The sequence below is a fragment of the Canis aureus genome, chromosome 1 (assembly GCF_053574225.1).
Source record: "Canis aureus isolate CA01 chromosome 1, VMU_Caureus_v.1.0, whole genome shotgun sequence".
Lineage (NCBI taxonomy): Eukaryota > Metazoa > Chordata > Mammalia > Carnivora > Canidae > Canis > Canis aureus.
Window position 1 is genome coordinate 53,998,331 of NC_135611.1, and position 20,246 is coordinate 54,018,576.

General features: G+C 37.3%; 1 protein-coding gene across 3 annotated transcripts in view; it reads right to left on the reverse strand.

Annotated features, from left to right (window-relative positions):
- PDE10A (phosphodiesterase 10A) overlaps positions 1–20,246 on the reverse strand; it is a 590,722-nt gene that overhangs the window by 57,137 nt on the left and 513,339 nt on the right. For 2 of the 3 annotated variants that reach the window (XM_077899635.1, XM_077899625.1), the window contains 5 exons: positions 19,196–19,254; positions 17,349–17,400; positions 8,911–9,053; positions 6,271–6,363; positions 3,559–3,745 (listed from right to left, as the gene is read on the reverse strand). In XM_077899635.1, coding sequence (XP_077755761.1) covers positions 3,559–3,745; positions 6,271–6,363; positions 8,911–9,053; positions 17,349–17,400; positions 19,196–19,254 — 534 coding nt within the window. The remainder of the gene's footprint in view (positions 1–3,558; positions 3,746–6,270; positions 6,364–8,910; positions 9,054–17,348; positions 17,401–19,195; positions 19,255–20,246) is intronic. The other variant, XM_077899644.1, reaches the window with a different exon arrangement.

Sequence of the window (20,246 nt, forward strand, 5' to 3'; positions counted from 1 at the left end):
GAGCAGTGACAAGGAGAATATGCAGACTTGTTTTCCACATGCTTTCTTCATAGGAAGAGTTAATTTGGAAAAGCACCTGTTTTCTTATTCAGTGTGAATGCCACTTGCAATACTAAAGTCAGATTAAGTGCTGTTTATTTGAATGTATCTTCTAAATAATGAAATATTGACTATATTTTGTCATCAGAACACATTGGCACACTTGGAATATTTATCTTTTTTGTGAAAGATGAAACACGTAGTAATCTATTAATTCAACAACTGTTCCAAGTACTTTGCCACAAGCAGCAAGTGTGGGAGCAGCACAACAGAAATAGATGTACATTTCAGAACTACCTTCATAACTGAATTGTGTGGGCCAACTGGTATGTAATCCCCCTTCTAATATGGCTGAAGAAGAACCTGGATCAGGTGAAAAATGTAAAGACAGAATGACTGTTAGCTTACTAATGGCTTTTCAGGATTATTATTTTTCTTATTTAAATCTGGGTTTAGTTTGGTGTAAACATTAATCATGTTTGCATCTAGGTTTTGTGATGCAACATGCAGGGGATTAGAAGAGTTTCAACCTGCTGGGCCAGGCTCCTCTAACGACACGACTGAGTTAACTCAAGAGTGTCTACACTGACTGATGCATTCTTCCAGGGACACATGGAACCCTAGACAGATTTTAAGAGGACTGATTTCTACCTCAACTTCTTCCACACATTCCCTAACTTTAAAAAAAAAAAAGGCTTTTTCCCTACCTCCCATTTCAAAATAACCCCTTCCTCAAATTGCTCTAATACAAAACCCTCTTAAAACAAAAGGAAATATAAAATATGGTATTAATGAGGTTTAATAGTGGTTTCTAAAGTTTTCATAAAATACTGAAGGTGGTGAATCTAAATAAATTTTTAGCTGACAGATCATTTAAAATAACTGATAGAGTTATCAGTACATTTTGGCATCTTAGCTCAGGTGGAGTTTGAATTAAGAGAAATTGCTATAATAAAATTCTATGTACTCATTAATGAAAGCAATTCTTGGGGCTTCCTCAAAAATTTCTCAATTAATAGGAATAACATTGTTGAAGACTGGGAATCCAATTCAACAATGTCAAAGAACAAAATTCAAAGATGGAAAGGACATGGCCAGAAGGAGTTCCTGCGGTACGAGACAGGGGTATCAGTAGAGCTCTCTGGGAGACAAAGAAAGAGGAGGATGGCAGAGGCTTACATACAAACTCTCTTCCAGAATAGTGAGAAGAGGGAATGTGTTTCAGAGGAGAAACCTGGCGGACACAACCTCAACCAAGTGATTGCCAGTGAAAGGATGTGTGCCTGCTAAGGGGATGTGATGGGAATACATCATTCCGCCACATTCTTGTCAAAATTATGACCTCAATATAATCATGTAGAAATACCAGACAAATCCAAAGTAAGAGGCATTCTATAAAATAACTGGCCTATACACTTCAAAAATACTCAGGCCATGCAAGGCAAAGAGTAAGGAATGTTTTTAGGTTAAAGGACAGTAAAGAACAGTTTAGCCAACGCCATCTGGTACCTGTTTAGGGCTGAACTGTGTTCCCCAAAACTCATGTTGAAATCTTAAAGTCCTAGTACCTCTGAATGTGATGTATTTGGATAAAGGGCCTTTAAGGAAGTAATTAAAATGAGGTCAACAGAGTGAGCCTGCAATCGATGCGATGAGTGTCCTTAGAAGAAAAGGAGATTAGGACACAGACAAACACAGAGGGAAGACCATGCAAAGACACAGGGAGAAGAAGGCCACCTCCAGACCAAGGAGAGAGGTCTCAGGAGAAACAACATCTACTGACATGTCCATCTTGGACTCTAGTTGCCAAAACTCCCTGCTGTTTAAGCCACTCAGTCTGTAGCATTGCTCATGGCAGTCCCCACACACACTGATACAGCACCAATGTGAACTTCTGGACTTTAAATTACTTGAGCTTGTATTTTCTAAAGACAGGCAATAATTTATATTTTTGATAACTATTTATCAAAATTTCCTAACATGGTTGCTGTGACCACATGTATACTAATAATGACATATACTACTACAAGCCAAAATTAATTTTTAACACCTATTATACATGTTTTAGATTATTTTAATTAACAAAACACTCCTAAAGTATATTACACTGGGTCAAACTTTTGTGGGGTAACAGAAATATATACATTCAGAGAGAGAAAAGAAGGATGCGGTAGTTTCCAATCATCAGAGCCTGCTGTATTCTTAAATGGTCTATAACGGCTCTCAAGTAGCTATAGTAGTTAGATTCCACTGGATGCACTTAAAAATAGATGAAAGTCAATATTCAGGATATATGAGAAATTACATTCTCTGCAACTTTTCTTTTTACAGATTTGGTTTATTTATGCATGAGAGACAGAGAGAATGAGAGAGGCAGAGACATAGGCAGAGGGAGAAGCAGGCTCCATGCAGGGAGCCCGATGCGGGACTCGATCCCAGGACTCCAGGATCACACCCTGGGCTGAAGGCAGGCGCTAAACTGCTGAGCCACCCAGGTGTCCCCCAATCTTTGCAACTTTTAAACTAAACAAATGTAAACTGTTAATATTTTTATATAAATAAAATATATATCTATATATATAAATATATAAATAAAATATATCTCTTATAAAAGAGAGAAACACAGGTGTAGAAAATGTTTAAAGCATAAAGTATCATGTATTTCTGATGAACTAGGTAACAAGAGAGGTCCCCATGAGAGGTGTGCGGTGATAAAGAGGGAGAAGGAGTTTCTTATGGAATAGCACTGACCCAACAGCAAATGGTCATCCCTAGTCACCACAGCATTACTTTTTGACATTTTTGTTCCTAGTCCTCTCTCAGCTGTTTCCATTAGCTCAGTGGTTGCCCCTATGGAACTCGAGGTTCTATTTCCAAAAAGGCCTATATTAGTAAGGTGTTAACTTCCATTTGTGTTGGTTTAGTTTTTTTTAAAAAAAAGGTTAATAAAATTTCCCCTGACTTCCAAATGCCAATAATATCACTAAAAGATGACTCAAGTTTATAGAATACTAAATATTTAATGTGAGACTTCATACAACAAACGTGCGCAGTGAGCAGGGCAGACGAGCTGTGAGGGTCAAGGGAGTAGACATCTGGAATGCACCTGACCAACCGCTGAGCAGCTGCCATGCTTATGAGGCTACCTTAGGTGCTGTTAACACTGCTCTCTTTTGTACAAGACTCTCAAGTGCACTACATATGATGAACAATAAGGATTTAGGTCACATTTTCCTTACCCATTTCAGTAGATACCAGGAGACATAAACCTTCTGTTTAAACATTTTACTTTTATAGTAACCTCACTTTTCTTTTTAACAAATTCACACCTTGAAACAAATGCTAAAATATTAGAAGATTTTAAAGACATTTCCTAAAATACGTATAACCAGGAATCACTGATTCTGGTTTATAAAGGAAACACTGGAGAAAAAAACCCACCCTTTCAACTACTTTCTTTAAAAAAATTTAAAGCTGATATTGAGTATTTTAAAAGATATTTAGAAAAGTGTTACTTACATTGGCACAGTGTAAGGCTAATGCACAAAAGACGGCAAACATCTTGAAGTTGTTTTCATCCGTTTTAGAGAAGGCACTGCCGCTTATTTTGTTCACCATCTGTACCACGCCGATCACACTTCCTCGACTCACGATGGGCATGCACAGAATATTCCGTGTGGTGTACCCTGTATACAAGTCTACTTCTCTGTGGTAAGGTTCAAGAACAAAATAGACACACACACACACAGACAAGAAAGTAAAGTGTACATTCTATCATAAATCTCAGTTTAGTTTTGCAATTTATATGCTTCTATTGCAAATAATTGTAATGCAACTGCTGAGCTTCTAAATTCAAGGACAATGTGACATTTGAAAGTGTTTCGTTAAAATCTCTTCAAAAATATTCTGATCACTTTGTTCTCTTATTTTTTAAAAATATTTTATTTATTTATTCATGAGAGACACACACAGAGAGAGGCAGAGACATAGGCAGAGAGAGAAGCAGGCTCCATGCAGGGAGCCCGACGTGGGACTTGATCCTGGGACCCCAGGATCACATCACGCCCTGGGCCCAAGGCAGTTGCTCAACCACTGAGCCACTCAGGCGTCCCTGTTCTCTTATTTTTTGAAGAGTTTTTCAGAACAGTCTCCAGGAGGCTTTCAGCTTATCATTCAGTTTTATGTATCCCCAGCATTATTAAGTAAATGCAGACTAACTGGGTGCAGAGGAAAAATATAATAAATTTGGTAAAGTAACATGTTCCTTTAAACTTGGTCCTATGTTAGGAGAGATGTAACTTGCTAACAAACAAATGTAAATGGAAGTGATCATCTTACCAATTGAGAGCCAGCCAAACCAGCCCTCTCCTGTTCTATAAACAGTTTTAATGTGATAGAGGGCACCATTCTTGAATGGGTTGTCACCACCCTACCACACAGCTGAGGACTTGTGACAGAGATGTTATGACTTCAAGAACTTGCTATCTGATCCTCAATAGAAAATGTTTGCTGACTCCTGAATTAGAGAAAATATATTTTTGCCAACAAGATTCAGTTCTATCGACAGAACCATGCACCTAGAGGCAGCTGGCGGGTGGTGGTCACTTATGCCTGGCTCCTGGCAGAGTCCTGTGTGGAGACTCCTCCACCCTGCAGCAGCTATCAATGGTTCAGCCCTTCTCACTGCAGAATAGTATTCTGAGGTATGCATGAACCACATTTCATTTATCCGCTCACCAGTTGATGGATATTATTGTTCGTTAACAACAGTTTTCTGGCAATTGTGAATAATGCTGTTTTGAAGATCCACGTACAAATTTTTGTGTGGACATGTTCTCTTCCTTGATAGCCAGGAGTGGGGCTGACTGAGTACAGTAAGTGTATGCTTAACTTTACAAGAAACTGTGTAAGGTTTTCCAGAGTGGCTGTACATTACACACTCCCATCAGCAATGTGTGTTAAGTTTCCCCACATCCTTGCCAACACTTGCTAACACCTCCTTTTTAAAAAAGAAAAAAAAAGATTTATCTATTTGAGAAAGAGGGGCAGGGAGTGGAGAGGGAGAATTACAAGCAGACTCCACACTCAGTGTGGAGCCCAACATGGGCTTGACCTAGGCACCCTGCTAATGCCATGTTTTAGAAACTATATCCCTTCAAATTATTGTGTATTGAGATTTCATTGTCAAATTCCTATACAAATATCTGTTCTTGTGTTTAACGGCCATTCATGTATCTTCCTCTGTGAAATGTCTTAAAATGTTGGGTCCTATTTACTAAATTAGGTTATTTTATTAATGTTGGGACAGTTGTTTACATACTCTGGAAGCAAGTATTTTGTCAGATACACATTTTGCAAATATTTTCTCACAATCTGTTGCTTGCCTTTTCATGTTCTTAAAAGTTGACAGTTTTAAAATAAGGATATGCAAATAGCTTCAATACTTCAGCACTAAAATAACAAGTATGTTTTTTTTTTTAAAAAACCCTGAGATTTTCTGCATACCCTTAATTTACTGATAAAATGTACCCTTGGGATATAACTGTGCACATATTGGACACTAATCAAATTTCCAAAAAAAATTGTTTATGCTATTTAATTGTCTCTTAAGGTGAACCAAATGTTTGAATTAAGGGAACACTACTGCCAAAATACCTGAACCATGACTCCCTACCAGTCACAACATCAATCTTGAGACTTTCAATTTCTAGAGATTTATTAAAATCAGATTACATAATTTGGTTCCTAGTTCTCCAAAGAACTCAAAACAAAACAAAAAATCTTTATAAGCCATCTAACATCCCAACTTCTAATAATCTCTAATAAAAGCAGCAACTTATGGAGTTCCCATTTTGTGTCAGGTGAAGTTGCCAGAGCTCTTATGAGTATTTTCTCTAATCTTACCAAACAAAAACCACCCTATAGAATAGGCATTATTGTACCATTTTAAAGATGAGGAGACGGAGGCTCAGCAAAACCAACTCACTCCAGGTCTCTCTAGAGCTGATACATGACAGAATTGAATCACGAGTAGGTACTTTCATCAGTAGGTGTTACTGTCTGTAGGGCATGGTCTTGTGGAGCAAATGCCCAGGACAGAATGATTAACACTATAATGAAAACAAAGGCGCTAACTGAGCAGACATATGGGGATCTGGGGGCTCCAGCGCAGAGGCTGCAGCCACATGGGACACGAAGGAGAGATTGCTGAGGACACAAACTACTTCTCACCTGTTAAAGCGTGGGTCTGCATAGGCATCTGGAATGTTCAGGACTTCCCCTGTTCTTGCTACCTGACCAGCAATTCCTTTCTCAATTGAAAATCTGCAGATATAAAAGAGAGGGACATGCTACTTAAGACAGTGATGTTCTAAAATAATTTGAAACATTTCACTACCACTAAATATTAAAAAGCACTGTTTTATTTTAAATACTTGCATTAATTTTACATTTACATATTCAAAAATCCTCTTATTATATAACATGTAAAGGTAAAGCAGAGAAACACTGCAAATAAATCATTTGAGAAGCTTGTTTTAAGATAGAACCCACAATATATTTAATTATACTGGATCACAAATTGAAACTGAGAGATTAACTAGCACTCTCCTCTACTGACCGATAATAATTCTTTATATTTGCCTTATAATTTACAAGTACCTTATAATTTACAAGATGCTTCAACATAAATTTTCTTTAATTATTTTTCTTTCTTTATTTACTTTTTATTCCATGCTCAATGTGAGGTTTGAACTCATGACTCCGAGATTAAGAGTCCCACGCTCTACTGACTAAACCAGACAAGTGCCTCTCAACATAAATTTTCTTAATTCTCACGGTAGTGTGAATGGAAGCTCATTAGGTTCAGTAACTTGCCAACATTCCTAAAAAGTTAGTGGCACAATAAAAACAAGAATGCTGGTCTACACCAGTGTATTTTCCACCACAATATAACCAAACTTCTAGGTTATATCTGATGTTGAGAATCTATTGCAGGACTGGGACTCAAAGGTTTTTGCAACACAAGGATTATATAAAAATAACACAATTTATAACTTCTAGTATCTTTACTTCTCTAATTTGTTAAATTTAAAAGCAGTCAAAAATATAAACATCTGATTACACTTAATTATGTTTCGGTATCTAATATCAGCACTTGTTTTACAAATATATTCTCATTTTATAAATAGTTTTCTTATTACAATATCACATAATACATGCATTCATTTCAAAAGTAGTTAAGAAAGAGGTCTATAGTCCATAATATCTAGATTTCAATAGCTTGAAAATAATTCCCATAATATTACATTTTCAACATTTTAGGCAATAATTAATAACAGGCACTATTCAACATTATTGAAATAAAGCTCAACCTTAAGGGAAAAAACAGAAGATAATTGACACAAGAGAATTAACTTTCTTAAAACACCAAAAAGTGAACTCAGCATTGCTTAAGAAGCAAGCTTGTTTCATCCTGGTTTTCTGTGCTTTGACCAATGTCAAAGAACAAATTGATGTTTGACAGAACAAATTCAACCGCTGCAAGCAAAGAATATCAGAATCCACATCATGATTTATGCCTGATTTTCTTGGTTTGCTGTGTCCAGCAGGAGATAATTAAGAGGCAGCCCCGTGCATAAATGGCTGGCATCAACTGGTCCATTGACAGAGCTGTAGCCAGCCGCATTCCCTCACTGTTCCTCCCCTGCTTGCCAACACGAACTTCAAGTTATTGTGAAATGAGATCAATACCAGCACTGCGAAGAACACTTGAACCCTCAGCATGAGAAATTACTTTACCCTAATGAAAAATTACTTTACCTATCCAAACTGATTTACTCAGGTCTAAAAAACAAATAAACCAAAAATAAAACAGGTAAAAATAAAAAAAATCTCAACAGTGCCTCTAATTCAGAGTTCTTTGAGTGTGGAATATAGGATCTGTCACCCTAGGGCTACAGAATGGGAAGTACTGTGTGATAGGCAGTAGGGAGGCCTGGCTCAGGGCCACACTCCTGTTTCTTTCACATCTGCTTAGCTCTCTTAAGTGACAGGACACATGGAAAGCAACTCGTAATTAATAAGGAATACTGTTTTACTACCATGTTGTAACTACCCAAGTTCTTTACGTTATTATGTGGGAAAATAGGTAAACAAGATACATAAGCAAAAGGGGTGCAAATGTCTAAAAAAAAAAGGTCAATTTTTAAACGTTAAGCTTGATTCTTAAAAGTTTGGTGACAGTGCTCCTTGTAGATGCTAAGATTGTGATATGATGGAAAAAGCTTGCCTCCATCACTCAAACTCCACTCTGTTCATCTACGTGACAGTAGCTACTGCCATTTAAAGGTCAAAAGAAGGCTTTAGTTTTCAGATGCTACAAAAGTGTGCTATATGATGGATTAAATGAACTGATCAGTTACAGAACAGTGTGTTTAAGTCATTAAATATACCAGGTCAATTTCCATTATAGTCTGGACTTGGAGACAGCCCTGCAGTCCAGGACAGGTTAGGGGCAGTATTTTCTAAATACACCCTGTTCCTAGACATAGGGGAACCTGCAGACTCCAGGTGGGATGTACCTTTACCTACCTGGGAGCACTAGTAAGTTTTTCCAACATGATTTCCAAAAGGACCGCCTCCGGAAGACGGCATTTCCAGGAGTGACGCTAAAGCTTCCTAGGCGCGGTTTCGCTGGCACTGCAATGTCATTCCCAGAAGTACTACCTTCAGGAGGCGGGTCCTGGTGGGAATGATATCACAGCATGACAAGTACTGTCAGCGCACCTGTGAATAGGCACAGAAACGTGGGTAACAGGACACCCGCACAGCTGCAGTCACAGCATATGGACATTCTACTTCCAGCTGTACCTTATTTCTTTGGTCTTCTTGAAGATAGGTTTGCCTTCCTTTTCCTCTCCAATATCAAAAAGGTCTGAATATAACTCCTTGTTCTTATGGTCCACCTGGAAAAGTGCACAACGATCGGCATTCACCAGATTTTTTGCATATATCTAAAGACAAACAATAAAACAAGAGTAAGCCAATGAGAAATTCAGAGTTTAAAGGAAAACTTTATCAGAAATAAATATAAATTCCAGCTGATCTATACTCTAACCGGGTAGAAAATTAGCACAACCAAATAATTATAGGTATACAAGTACAAAAAAATCTATGTCACTGGTAATGTGCTGACACTAGCAAGTACCAACATGAATGAGTAACAGCTGCTATACATGCACACCAAGGTGCTGATGTTGAAATACTACTAAACTTTTGTGTGGATTGGAAAGCAGCTGCTGGCCCCACTCCCTCTGGGCCCTGCTGCCACCCTGGCCCCCCTTCCAGGACGTCTAGGGCTTAGCCTCATGCCTGGTGTGAGCCTCTGCCAACTCTAAGGCCAGCATCCATTTTGAATGGTTGGCATTCGTGACATAGCAGTTGTAAAAAAATATGAAATGTAACTTCTAATGAGGTTCATATATTCACATTTGTTGCATTTTACTTGTTCCACTAAATAGCGTGTAAGAATTATTATGTGTCTACTCTGGGCCGACACTTTCACACACGTTAGGTGCCTTCCCTCACTTAATCCCCACAGTCACAATATTAAGTCAGGGAATATTTTTATCTCCACTTCACGGGTTAGGATAATTGAGGCAGGGAGGTAACTAAACTTGTCCACTACACGGCTAGTAAATGGCAGATTGGGTATTTGAACTCATATTAACTGTTTTCATGGCCTATATTCTTACAACAAATATGCTCTTTCATTTCTAACTGGAAAACTGTGTATTCATATTGTCATTCACTCATTCATCAATTTCCCTCCACAATTATTTCTTTAATGCTTGAAGTATCCCACTGTCCTTCATGAGTTGGGACTACAGTTACGATGCAATTAGCATATTCACCTCAATTGAGAACTCTGGCAGGCTCAACCCTCTTCCAGATTTTAGTTGTAAAATTACCGCCCAGAGAAAACGTGTTGATTCTCAGAGAAAAACAGTCATCAAAGTCTATGCAAGAGGGACATGGGCCACCTTGTGGCCAGAGGAAAACATAAAATCTCATGTAAAACTACTTGTCTTTATAAACTCTCGTCTTTATAAACTATATTCACTCACTCAACAAACATTGGCCATGCCACGGAGTGAGTATACTGGGTATTATTGGTATGAGAACTTAGTCTGTCTCTTTCCATTAGACTGTGAGTTCTGTGACAGCAGAAACTGCTTCCTTCCCCCCACAGTATTCCAAAAGCCCAGCACAATGTCTGGAGTAGAGGTCAGCTAACTAAAGTCCATCTGCCAAATCTAGTCCATTGCTTGTTTTTATAAATACAGTTCTATTGGGAAAGAATTATGTTCATTCCTTTACGAATCTGCTACAATGCCAGAGCTGAGTGAATGCAATAGAGTACAGCCCACGAAGCATAAAACTTTCCTATTTGACATTTAACAAAAAAAAGTTTGCCAACCTGTAGGTTAGAACATATAAGATCTCCATAGCCTAAGCACCCTCAATAAATATTTGAGGAAGGATGAATGACAAAAAGTTAGGGAGATAGTATTGCTGGGAAACAGAAGAATCACCCATTTATCCTGCAAACTCATGGGATCTTGAATTATCAAATAATAATCATGATTCTATACTATTAGAGATGACATTATGAAAAGTGAAATTTGTGTCCCTAATGCCTAGGTCATGTTAATTGTTTCATACTCTGGCACCTGTTTATGTTAATATTTATAAAGGTCTGAATGGAATAGATAATTTTCTAGAAAAAGGAAATTTTCTAGAAAAAGAAGCTGAAAAATCTGAATAGAAGTTAATCAAAAAGAGAACTGTAAAACTGTCAAAGAATTATCCCCATAAGAGGCCTCAGCCAAAATGATTTCAAAAAAGAATTACTTAAGAATCTTCAACAAATAAATTCACATCTGATTTACAGTGTTCTATGTTCAGAAAGAACAAAACCTTTTCAGTTATTTTTAGAACCCCTGCTACACCACTGATACTGCAAATTGACAGAGATACTATAAAAAAGAAAATCACAGGCTAACTTGACCTTGGAAACAGAAAAGAACTCAAATAAAGATTTTAGCAAATCAAACTCAGGGATAAATTAAGATTATGGTATTTAAAAATTACACTTTAATCAGAACTGTTTAGTATCATAAACTCTATTATTTCATAATTGCAATAAAACAAAGGAAAAAATCACACAATTACCTTCATGGTTGTCAAAGTGCATGTGATGCAATTCAGCAATCATTCATAATAAAAACGATAAAAACGAAAGACCATGGAGGACTCATCAGGGAAAGCAGGGACACCATCTCCATGCTTTCCCCTGGCCTTGTGACAACTCGCTGCTACCTCTCAGGAAGGAGTTCATACACTTATCTGGAGCCCCAATTTTTACAGCTGTCACCCTGCAGACCTCTCCAGGTCACATGGTCTGGAGGCCAGCAGGGCTCACACTGTGGTCCCATGGGATTGTCTACACCACATACTTCCAGAGTTGCTGCCTGATGCTCTCAGTTCCAATCAGCCAGACACCCAGTGCTGACCAAAACCTTCCCCTGTGCAACACTGCTACGTCTTGACATGCCCATAGCAATGGGGACCCATCAAGGATAAATCAGGCCACTTCGATAACCACAAGGCTGGAAGACAAGCACTAGGGTGAGTGGGATGATAGGGTTCACTACCTATACAAGGTCCCTCCTTCAGCACCAGCACAAGGCAGTTGTGTCACGTACTACATAGAAACAAGCACAGAGAGTCAAGCAAGATGAAGAAAACAGAGGACATGTTCCAAACAAAGGAGTAAGGTAAAACCTCAGGAAAAACAACTAATGAAATGGACATAAGAGGCTTACTGATAGAATTCAAAGTCACAGCCCTGAAGATGCTCACCAAACATGGGAGAACTGACATCACACTCAATGATACAAAGCTGAAGGCATTTCCTTTAGGATTAGGAATAAGACAAGAATACTCACTCTCATCACTGTTGTTCAACATAGTATTAAGAGTTCTAGCCAGAGCAACAATGCAAGAAAAGGAAATAAAATGCAACCAAATTTGATAAAAAGAAGTAAAACTGACCTGATTTGATATATAGAAGACCCTAAAAACTCCACCAAAAAGAATTGTTATGTTAGAACTAATGAACAAATTCAGTAAAGTTGGAGGGTACAAAAACATAACAAAAATGTACTGAATTCCTTCCTTTAAAAAAAAAAGATTTTATTTATTTATTTGAGAGGGAGGGAATGGGTGGGGGGAGGGGCAAAGGGAGAGAATCTTTAAGCAGACTCCCTGTTGAGTGTGAACCCAATGCTCAACCCATGAGATCACAACCTGAGTCAAAACCAAGTCAGATGCTCAACCGCCTGAGCCACCTAGGCACTCCCTGTTGCATTCCTATACACCAACAATGAACTATCTGAAAGAGAAACTAAGCAAACAATCCCATTTATATTTGCATCCAAAGAATAAAATACCTAGGAGTACATTTAATCAAGGAAGTGAAAGACCTATACACTGGAAATTTTAAGACATTGATGAAAAAAACGAAAGACACTGAACGGAAAGATACTCCACACTCATGGATTGGAAGAACTAATATTGTTAAATATCCAGATTATCCAAAGCAATCTACAGATTTGATGCAATCTCTATCAAAATCCCAATGGAATTTTTCATAGACCTAGAACAAAAAAAATGAGTATGTAACCACAAAATACCTCAAATGGGCAAAGCAATCTCGAGAAAGAACCAAAGCTGGAAATATCATGTTCCCTGATTTCAAACTATATTACAAAACTATAGGAATCAAAACAGAATGGTAGAAATGTAGATCGAATGAACAGAATAGAGGATCCACACATAAATGGTTGATTAATTTACGACAAAGAAGGCAAGAATATAAATAGAGAAAGGACAGTCTCTTCAATAAATGGTGCCAGGAAAACTAGACAGCCACAATGGAAAAGAATGAAATTGGACTAGTATTTTATAACATATAAAAAATTAACTCAAAATGGATTGAAGACTTGAATGGAAGACCTGAAACCAGAAAACTCCAAGAACAAAACACCGACAGCAAGTTCTTTGACACTGGTCTTGGCAATGTTTTCATTTGATTGTTTTTGTTTTTGGATCTGATTCCAAAAGCAAAGGCAACAAAGCAAAAATAAGTGGGACTACTCAAACTAGAAAGCTTCTACACAGCAAAGGAGACCATCAACAAAATGAAGAGGGAACCCACTGAATGGAAGAAAATATTTACAAATTATGTATCTGTAAATACAAATATCCAAAATATATCTTAAAAATTCATATGACTCAATAGCAAAAAACAATCCAACTAATAAATGGGCGGAGGATCTGAGCAGACATTTTTCCTAAGAAGACTTGCAGTTGGCTGACTGGCACATGAAAAGATGCTCAGCATTATTAATCACCAGGGAAATGCAAACCAAACCACAATGAGGTATCAACCAAAACCTGTTAGAAGGACCAGTGTAAAAAAGATAAGACATACCAAATGCTGGAAAGGATGTGGAAAAATGAGAATTCTTGCGCAATGTTGGTGGGAATGTAAATTAGTGTAGCTACTATGGAAAGTTCTTAAAAACACTAAAAACAGACCTACCATATGACCCAAGAATTCCACGTTCGAGTACTTACTCTAAGAAAACAAAACCACTAATATATCTACACCATCGCATTCTTTGCAGCATTATTTACAATAGTCGAGATACAGAAACAACCAATCCACCAATGGATAAGTGGATAATCTGCAGTATATGTACATATAATAGAATACTATTCAGTCATAAAAAAGAATGAAATCTTGCCTTTTGTGACAAGACAAATGGATCTGAAGGCTATTATGCTAAGTAAAATAAGTCAGACAGGGTAAGTCAAGTATTATTTGGTACCTAAGAGACAAAACAAACAAAACAAAACAAAATCCATGGATAGAGAAAACAGGGTGGCAGTTGCCAGTTGGGAGGGGAGTGTGGGTGGACAAAATGGAGGCAGGTGGGAGGTACAGACTTTGAATTGTGAAATGAAGAGGTCACGGGGATGTGGTGTGCAGCATGGTGACTATATTCAATGGTATTACAGCGCATATTTGAAGGTTGCTGGGAGAGTGGATTTTGAAAGTTCTCATCATAAAAAAAAAATTGGGGGGTAAGCTTTTTTTTTAAGATTGATTTATTGATTGATTGATGACAGACATAGAAAGAGAGAGAGGCAGAGACACAGGAGGAGGGAGAAGCAGGCTCCATGCCGGGAGTCTGACGTGGGACTCGATCCCGGGACTCCAGGATCGTGCCCTGGGCCAAAGGCAGGCACTAAACTGCTGAGCCACCCAGGGATCCCCAGGGTGGGTAACCTTTTATGGTGACTTTTGATAACTAGACTTATTAGGGTGATCACTTCGCCACGTACGCAGGCAATGAATCATTACATTGTACACCTGAAACTAATACAATGTTGTTTATCAGTTACACTTCAGTTAAAAAAAACACACACACTTGGGTAAGAAAAAGATAAGACTACACATATTTGATAAGACAAAGTTTTACTGTTCAGTGATAATGTTATTATGTTGAAAATCAAGAAAATCAACTTAAGAACAATTGTAGGCAGTGAGCAAGTCTTCTGTTTTAAGATTAGTGATTTTGAACATGTTCACATTTTTCATTCTCCCCAAATATTAGGCTTTCAGTTTGAAATGGTGCTCTCACACACTGAAAAGAAATTGGGAAATCCTAGATATATTTTGAGAATATTTATGAACTCCAAGCATTAGAAGGTCATTCTAAAAGCCATCCGCCTCTCCTATACATGCACATGTGCACACATGTGCACCCACACACAGAGGTTTACTTGTAAGTGGAAACGGTTTCTGATAACAAGAGTGGATTTAGAATTCAGTGAAAACAAGAACAGTGCTGGAGGCAAGCAGTGAGCTTAACAGATTCTCCTCAATGTATAAAGTTCTCCTCCTACACTGTCAAGAGTGTCTGTTGTCCCCACCAGATACTATTTAACAACTTAACGAGTTTTCCTTCTATTCCTAATTTGCTGAGTTTGCATCTATTGGGTGTTGAGCATTACAAAATCTTTGTGTCTCATTACAATGATGTAGTTTTTCTTCCTTTACTCAGTTAGAATTAGGAATTAAATCACTCTGTTGCTTACTGTTGAACCACTCTTGCATTCTTGGGGTGAACGCTCTTTTTAGCTGTGATGTAATCTTTACTCCTGGATTTGTGGTTCTCATTTATTTCTGACTTTTTGTATCAATCTTCTGCTCAAGGGCTTTTCTTTTTTCTACCTTTGGATAATACTGGTATTAGGCTGAAAAGCTAGATGATAGCCAGCATTGGTGAGAATATGGAGAAGCTGGAACCTGTGTGCACTGCTGATGGGAATGTAAGATGATACAACTGCACAGAAGACAGTCTGGCAGTTCTTTGAAAACTTAAACACTCACTTCTCATATGAACCAGCAATTCCATTCCTAAGGATACACCCAAAATAACTGAAAACAAGTATTCAAATAAAAAAGAAATGTATAGAGATGTTCAAAGCAGCACTTTTCACATTAGCTAAAACGTGGAAACAATCCAAATATTTATCAGCCAATGAAAGGATAAAAAATGTGGTATGGATATCCATACAATGGAGTATCACTTAGCCATAAAAAGGAATGAAGTTCTGGAACTTGCTACAGCATGGGTGGACTTTGAAAACAGCGTGCTAAGTGAAAAAAGCCAGGCATAAAAGGCCACACATTACTGATCTCTTTTATGTGAGATGTCCAGAATAGGTAAATACATAAAAAAAAAAAAGTAGATTAGTGGTTGCTTAAGATTGGGGAGAGAGTGGTGGGAGGCAGTAGGATGAGGGCATGAGTAGGTGATGGCTAAAAGGATATGGAGTGTCTTTTGGAGGTAATGAAAATGTTCTAAATTGACTGGTGATGGTTGCACATATCTTTGAATATTCTAAAAACTACTGAATTGAACACTTTAAATGGATGAATACTGTGATATGTGAATTATATCTCAATTAATTGTTTTTAAAAGGATAACATTACGGGGATGCCTGGGTGGCTCAGTGGGTTAAGTGTCTGCCTTCAGCTCAGGGCGTGATCCTGAGGTCCCAGGATCGAGTCCCACATCGGGCTCCCTGAATGGAGCTTGCTTCTCCCTTTGCCTGTGTCTCTGACTCTTTCTCTGTCTCTCATAAATAAATAAATTAAATTAAATTAAAAAATGAAAAGATAACATTAATAATATCAGTCAATGAGTGTTTCTTATACCCCTAGTCAAGCTGTGTCAATCCATATATTTATATTTTTAGTTTTCTTAATATTTTTGACTTCTTTACAAACTCCTGAAATTTTGTTATAACCAAACAATTTTTTACAATGCAACTAAGTACTCTTTTTCATCCAAATAAAACCACCAATATAACTATGTAAGGAATGGGCTGAAAGCAATAACCCCTAATGTTACTAATTCCCTTCATAAACTTTCTGTCTACAAAACACAGAGCATATCACACTCCATACTCACCTGCCATGATATCAAAGAGAAATACATCATAGTGTATCATGAAGACTGGAACCGAGCCTATAAGCCTATAATGTATTGTGCAGGCTTACTATCTTTTGAGAAAAGACAGGAAAATGGGATGGAGCAAGAACCCTTATCAAAATACACAACAGGGTAAGAATGGTACCAAGAAGCCTGATCATGTGTGGAGCACACATACAGGTCAATTTGGCCAGAAGCCACTTCTCTAATGGAGTCTTGCCAGAGCACTAAAGCAGCAACAAGAAAATACAGATGAAACTCAACTTCCTATGGCTTTCAGCTCCAAGTACCTGTTAGTCTTCCAGATAGAGAGGAAGACTTAAGACGAAAGTAAATAGAATCAACCTCAAGATCAAAAAGAATCAGTTGGGAATTCCTAATCTAGTTGATATGCAAAAGGTGTTTTGGAGAATATAAAAAGGAATTAAATGTTTTCTCAAAGTATAGCTCACCACTAAATAATGAAAAACACAGATATTTTTCCAAAAGTTATCCAAACCCCTCCAAAATTAATCAAAAGTGACAAATCAGAGCAACACCTCCACCCACCAAGCACCATCTTTTCATCATATTTAAAACTGTTTATATACCCAATACATGAAAATATTCCACCATATATTAGGACATGAATCTAAGGGTTCAATACAATCATTTTCAAGATAAAAAGCAACCTACCATTATGTGTTCAAGTAGAGAGTCTATTGCAACTATGTTATCAAAATACGTCCTGAAAAAAGGAACATAAAACTGGTAATTAATCTAAATAAGAACACAGAACATATTAAACTGAATACATTTCCCAGTTTTCTCTACATTTAAGCAAAAAACATATATGTTGATTTCTGTCCTTTTGTGGAAACGGACAATAATATTACTTTAGAGAGATAAATGAAACTTTATCATTTACTTTGGTATGAAGGCTCTAATTTCAGAGGATAAATTAAGTAATTATTTTATTGGTAAGTACCTATTTTGAGAGAAAGTTTTGTAGTATTTAACTAAAACTATGAAGGGATAAAATTGGGCTCACCAGATTTAATATTTTCATGAATATCTGAAACAAAAATATTTAAATTTGGTAAATCTCATTAATATAGTTAAAATGTTAGTTTAACTGTACTGAGAAAGCAATGTAATTCCTTTGAGAAGAAATATCAGAATACAAGAAATGATAATGGCCTACTGACTTTGCACAAGTGAATTATATACTCATTATCACAAACAGCAAGTAAATCTCTTGGAGATATATGGCACCTCCATTAAAATGTCAACCTGATAAACAGATGAATTAGTAGGAATGTATTTCAGGGAATATGTTGATATAGGATCTATTGGCAAGGTACCGCTTTCACTTTAGGTTCCTGTGAATTTAGCAATGTACTCAGAAATAAGATAACTTAATAGTGATAAACAATGCCTTTTGTTGAAAAGACAAATTAGTCAGTTTGGAGCCAATAAGACTTAGCACATGCTTAATCACTGCTCTGAGGAACGCACAGCAGGAAAGATGGTAAAATCAAATGGGTTTCCCCTAGAGGAGAGATTTACATGGATTTAACCAGACTGTGGAAGACTCTCAAGGTATTCAGATACACTAGAGCAGGGGAAGGTGCACGGCTCCCCTTTCCACGTGTTCTCAGGTAGTAATGTCATGTGTCCCAGAGACACTGATTCTGTCTCAGACATAGCTGAGCACTCTTATGTCCATACTTCTCTAATTCCACATTTCAAGAAACCCATGTGTCACAAACAGCAACTTCAGTCTAATTAGTGATGGAGATTACAACACTTCTGGATGCCCATGTTAGTAGGTGCTGCCAGAGTGATGTAAGAGAGAGAGCACAGTCAGAACTGCTGCTGGTGAAGAACAGGTATGTTATTCTTCTATTAACTTGCCAGAGGACATGACCCTGAAGTGACCACATCCTGGGGCATTATCTTAGATTTCAGCAGTTCAGTAGAGGGTCAGATCTATGGACAATCTTGCCTGAAGCAGGCAAAACCAATTACGAATCTCGACTGTAAGAAGTATCTGTAACTGCTTTCACTGCCAGCCCAATGAGGTTTTTCTAGGTCCAATTTCAGAAAAATGGAACATTTTCTTTAAAATGATATCTGAGCTACCAAACATGGGCAAATTAAAATAATAATACTGATAACATATTTTGCTGACATATTTATAGAAAATGCCAGAGAGGACTTTTTGGAAAATAATAAACTAGAACATTTCCTCCTCCTCTACTGCTCCGCATTCTCTCCTACAAAAATAGAAATACTTAGTGTCTTTAACACCCTCTAGTGAGTCTACTTGGAAAAGATACACCAGACTGCAAATTAACAGGAGCACACGAACATCCGCAGTCCTTCACTCGTTAACTGAGCACGGAGGAGAATATAATGTAATGGTCTGGAGCAAGCACCCTTCCTACAGACGGCTCATGTGGTTGCCTATTCCTTGGTCTGCACTTATTCTAAAGCACCGATTGAGGAAACGGCCTGCCACCCCACAAACAAAGACTTACTTGGACACATCCAGTAGGAAGTCATTCAGCTCAGTTTGTTTCGCAAGGCCTCTGCACACCTGCCATATAAAGTAATGGACGTGAGTCATACGAGACTTCTACTTTTTTTAAAATAACAATTCCCCGAGTACTACATACCATATTTTATTTTAAAAGACACAACACAATCACTGTTTTTTAAGTAGTAATACTATTAGTAACAAGTTATATTTATTGAATGCTTAAATGCACTGAGCTGTGTTCTATAGCTTTAGGGTTACTGTGTCATTTAATCACCACAAAACTCTACAGATTTGGGATTTACTTTTATAATTGGAGCATAAAGAAGTTTAGACCATGCTCCTACTCTGGAGTCAGTAAGTGACGAAGCCAGCATGCAGATCAAGGCAGTCTACGTCCAGAGTTGCTCTTTAAAACTACTTTACACTTTAAAAAATGCAACTTGGGCACATGTCCCACTTATCCTTGATACGATCAGATCTGAGAGGTCTCATACTATTATCCTATACGTTTTTCTCCTCTCATCACAGAGCCTGAGTTTGCTGAAATGGATTTTTAAAAAAAGACAACAATGAAAAGTGGAAGATACAAAGCAGAATTATACCACTACTGTGTCCCTGAACTCTAAAGTCTAGTTACAAGGAACCTCGACAAGGCTTGTAATATTTTTAATTAAATCATGTTTTCTAGAGAAGCAGGTATCTTAAATGTGAGATAAAAGTTTTTGTATACCATTTGGTTTAGAGGACACTTTAATTTAGGAAATGGAGTCATAAAGATAGCAATGCTATTGCCAGTAGGAGATTGTTCCTTTCCTTGGAAAGGAAATGGAAAACAAAACAAAACAAAAACCGTAATAGAACATGTATCATTTATGGCATAAATGATTTATAATCATATATATTATAATTCTATATATGCATACACACACATATATATAAAAATAATTGTAAGATATTTAAGGCAGGGAATAAGTAAATAAAAATGAATAGACACAAAATTTTAGAAATAACAAAATACCTAATATCCAAAATAACACATTAGGGTCACT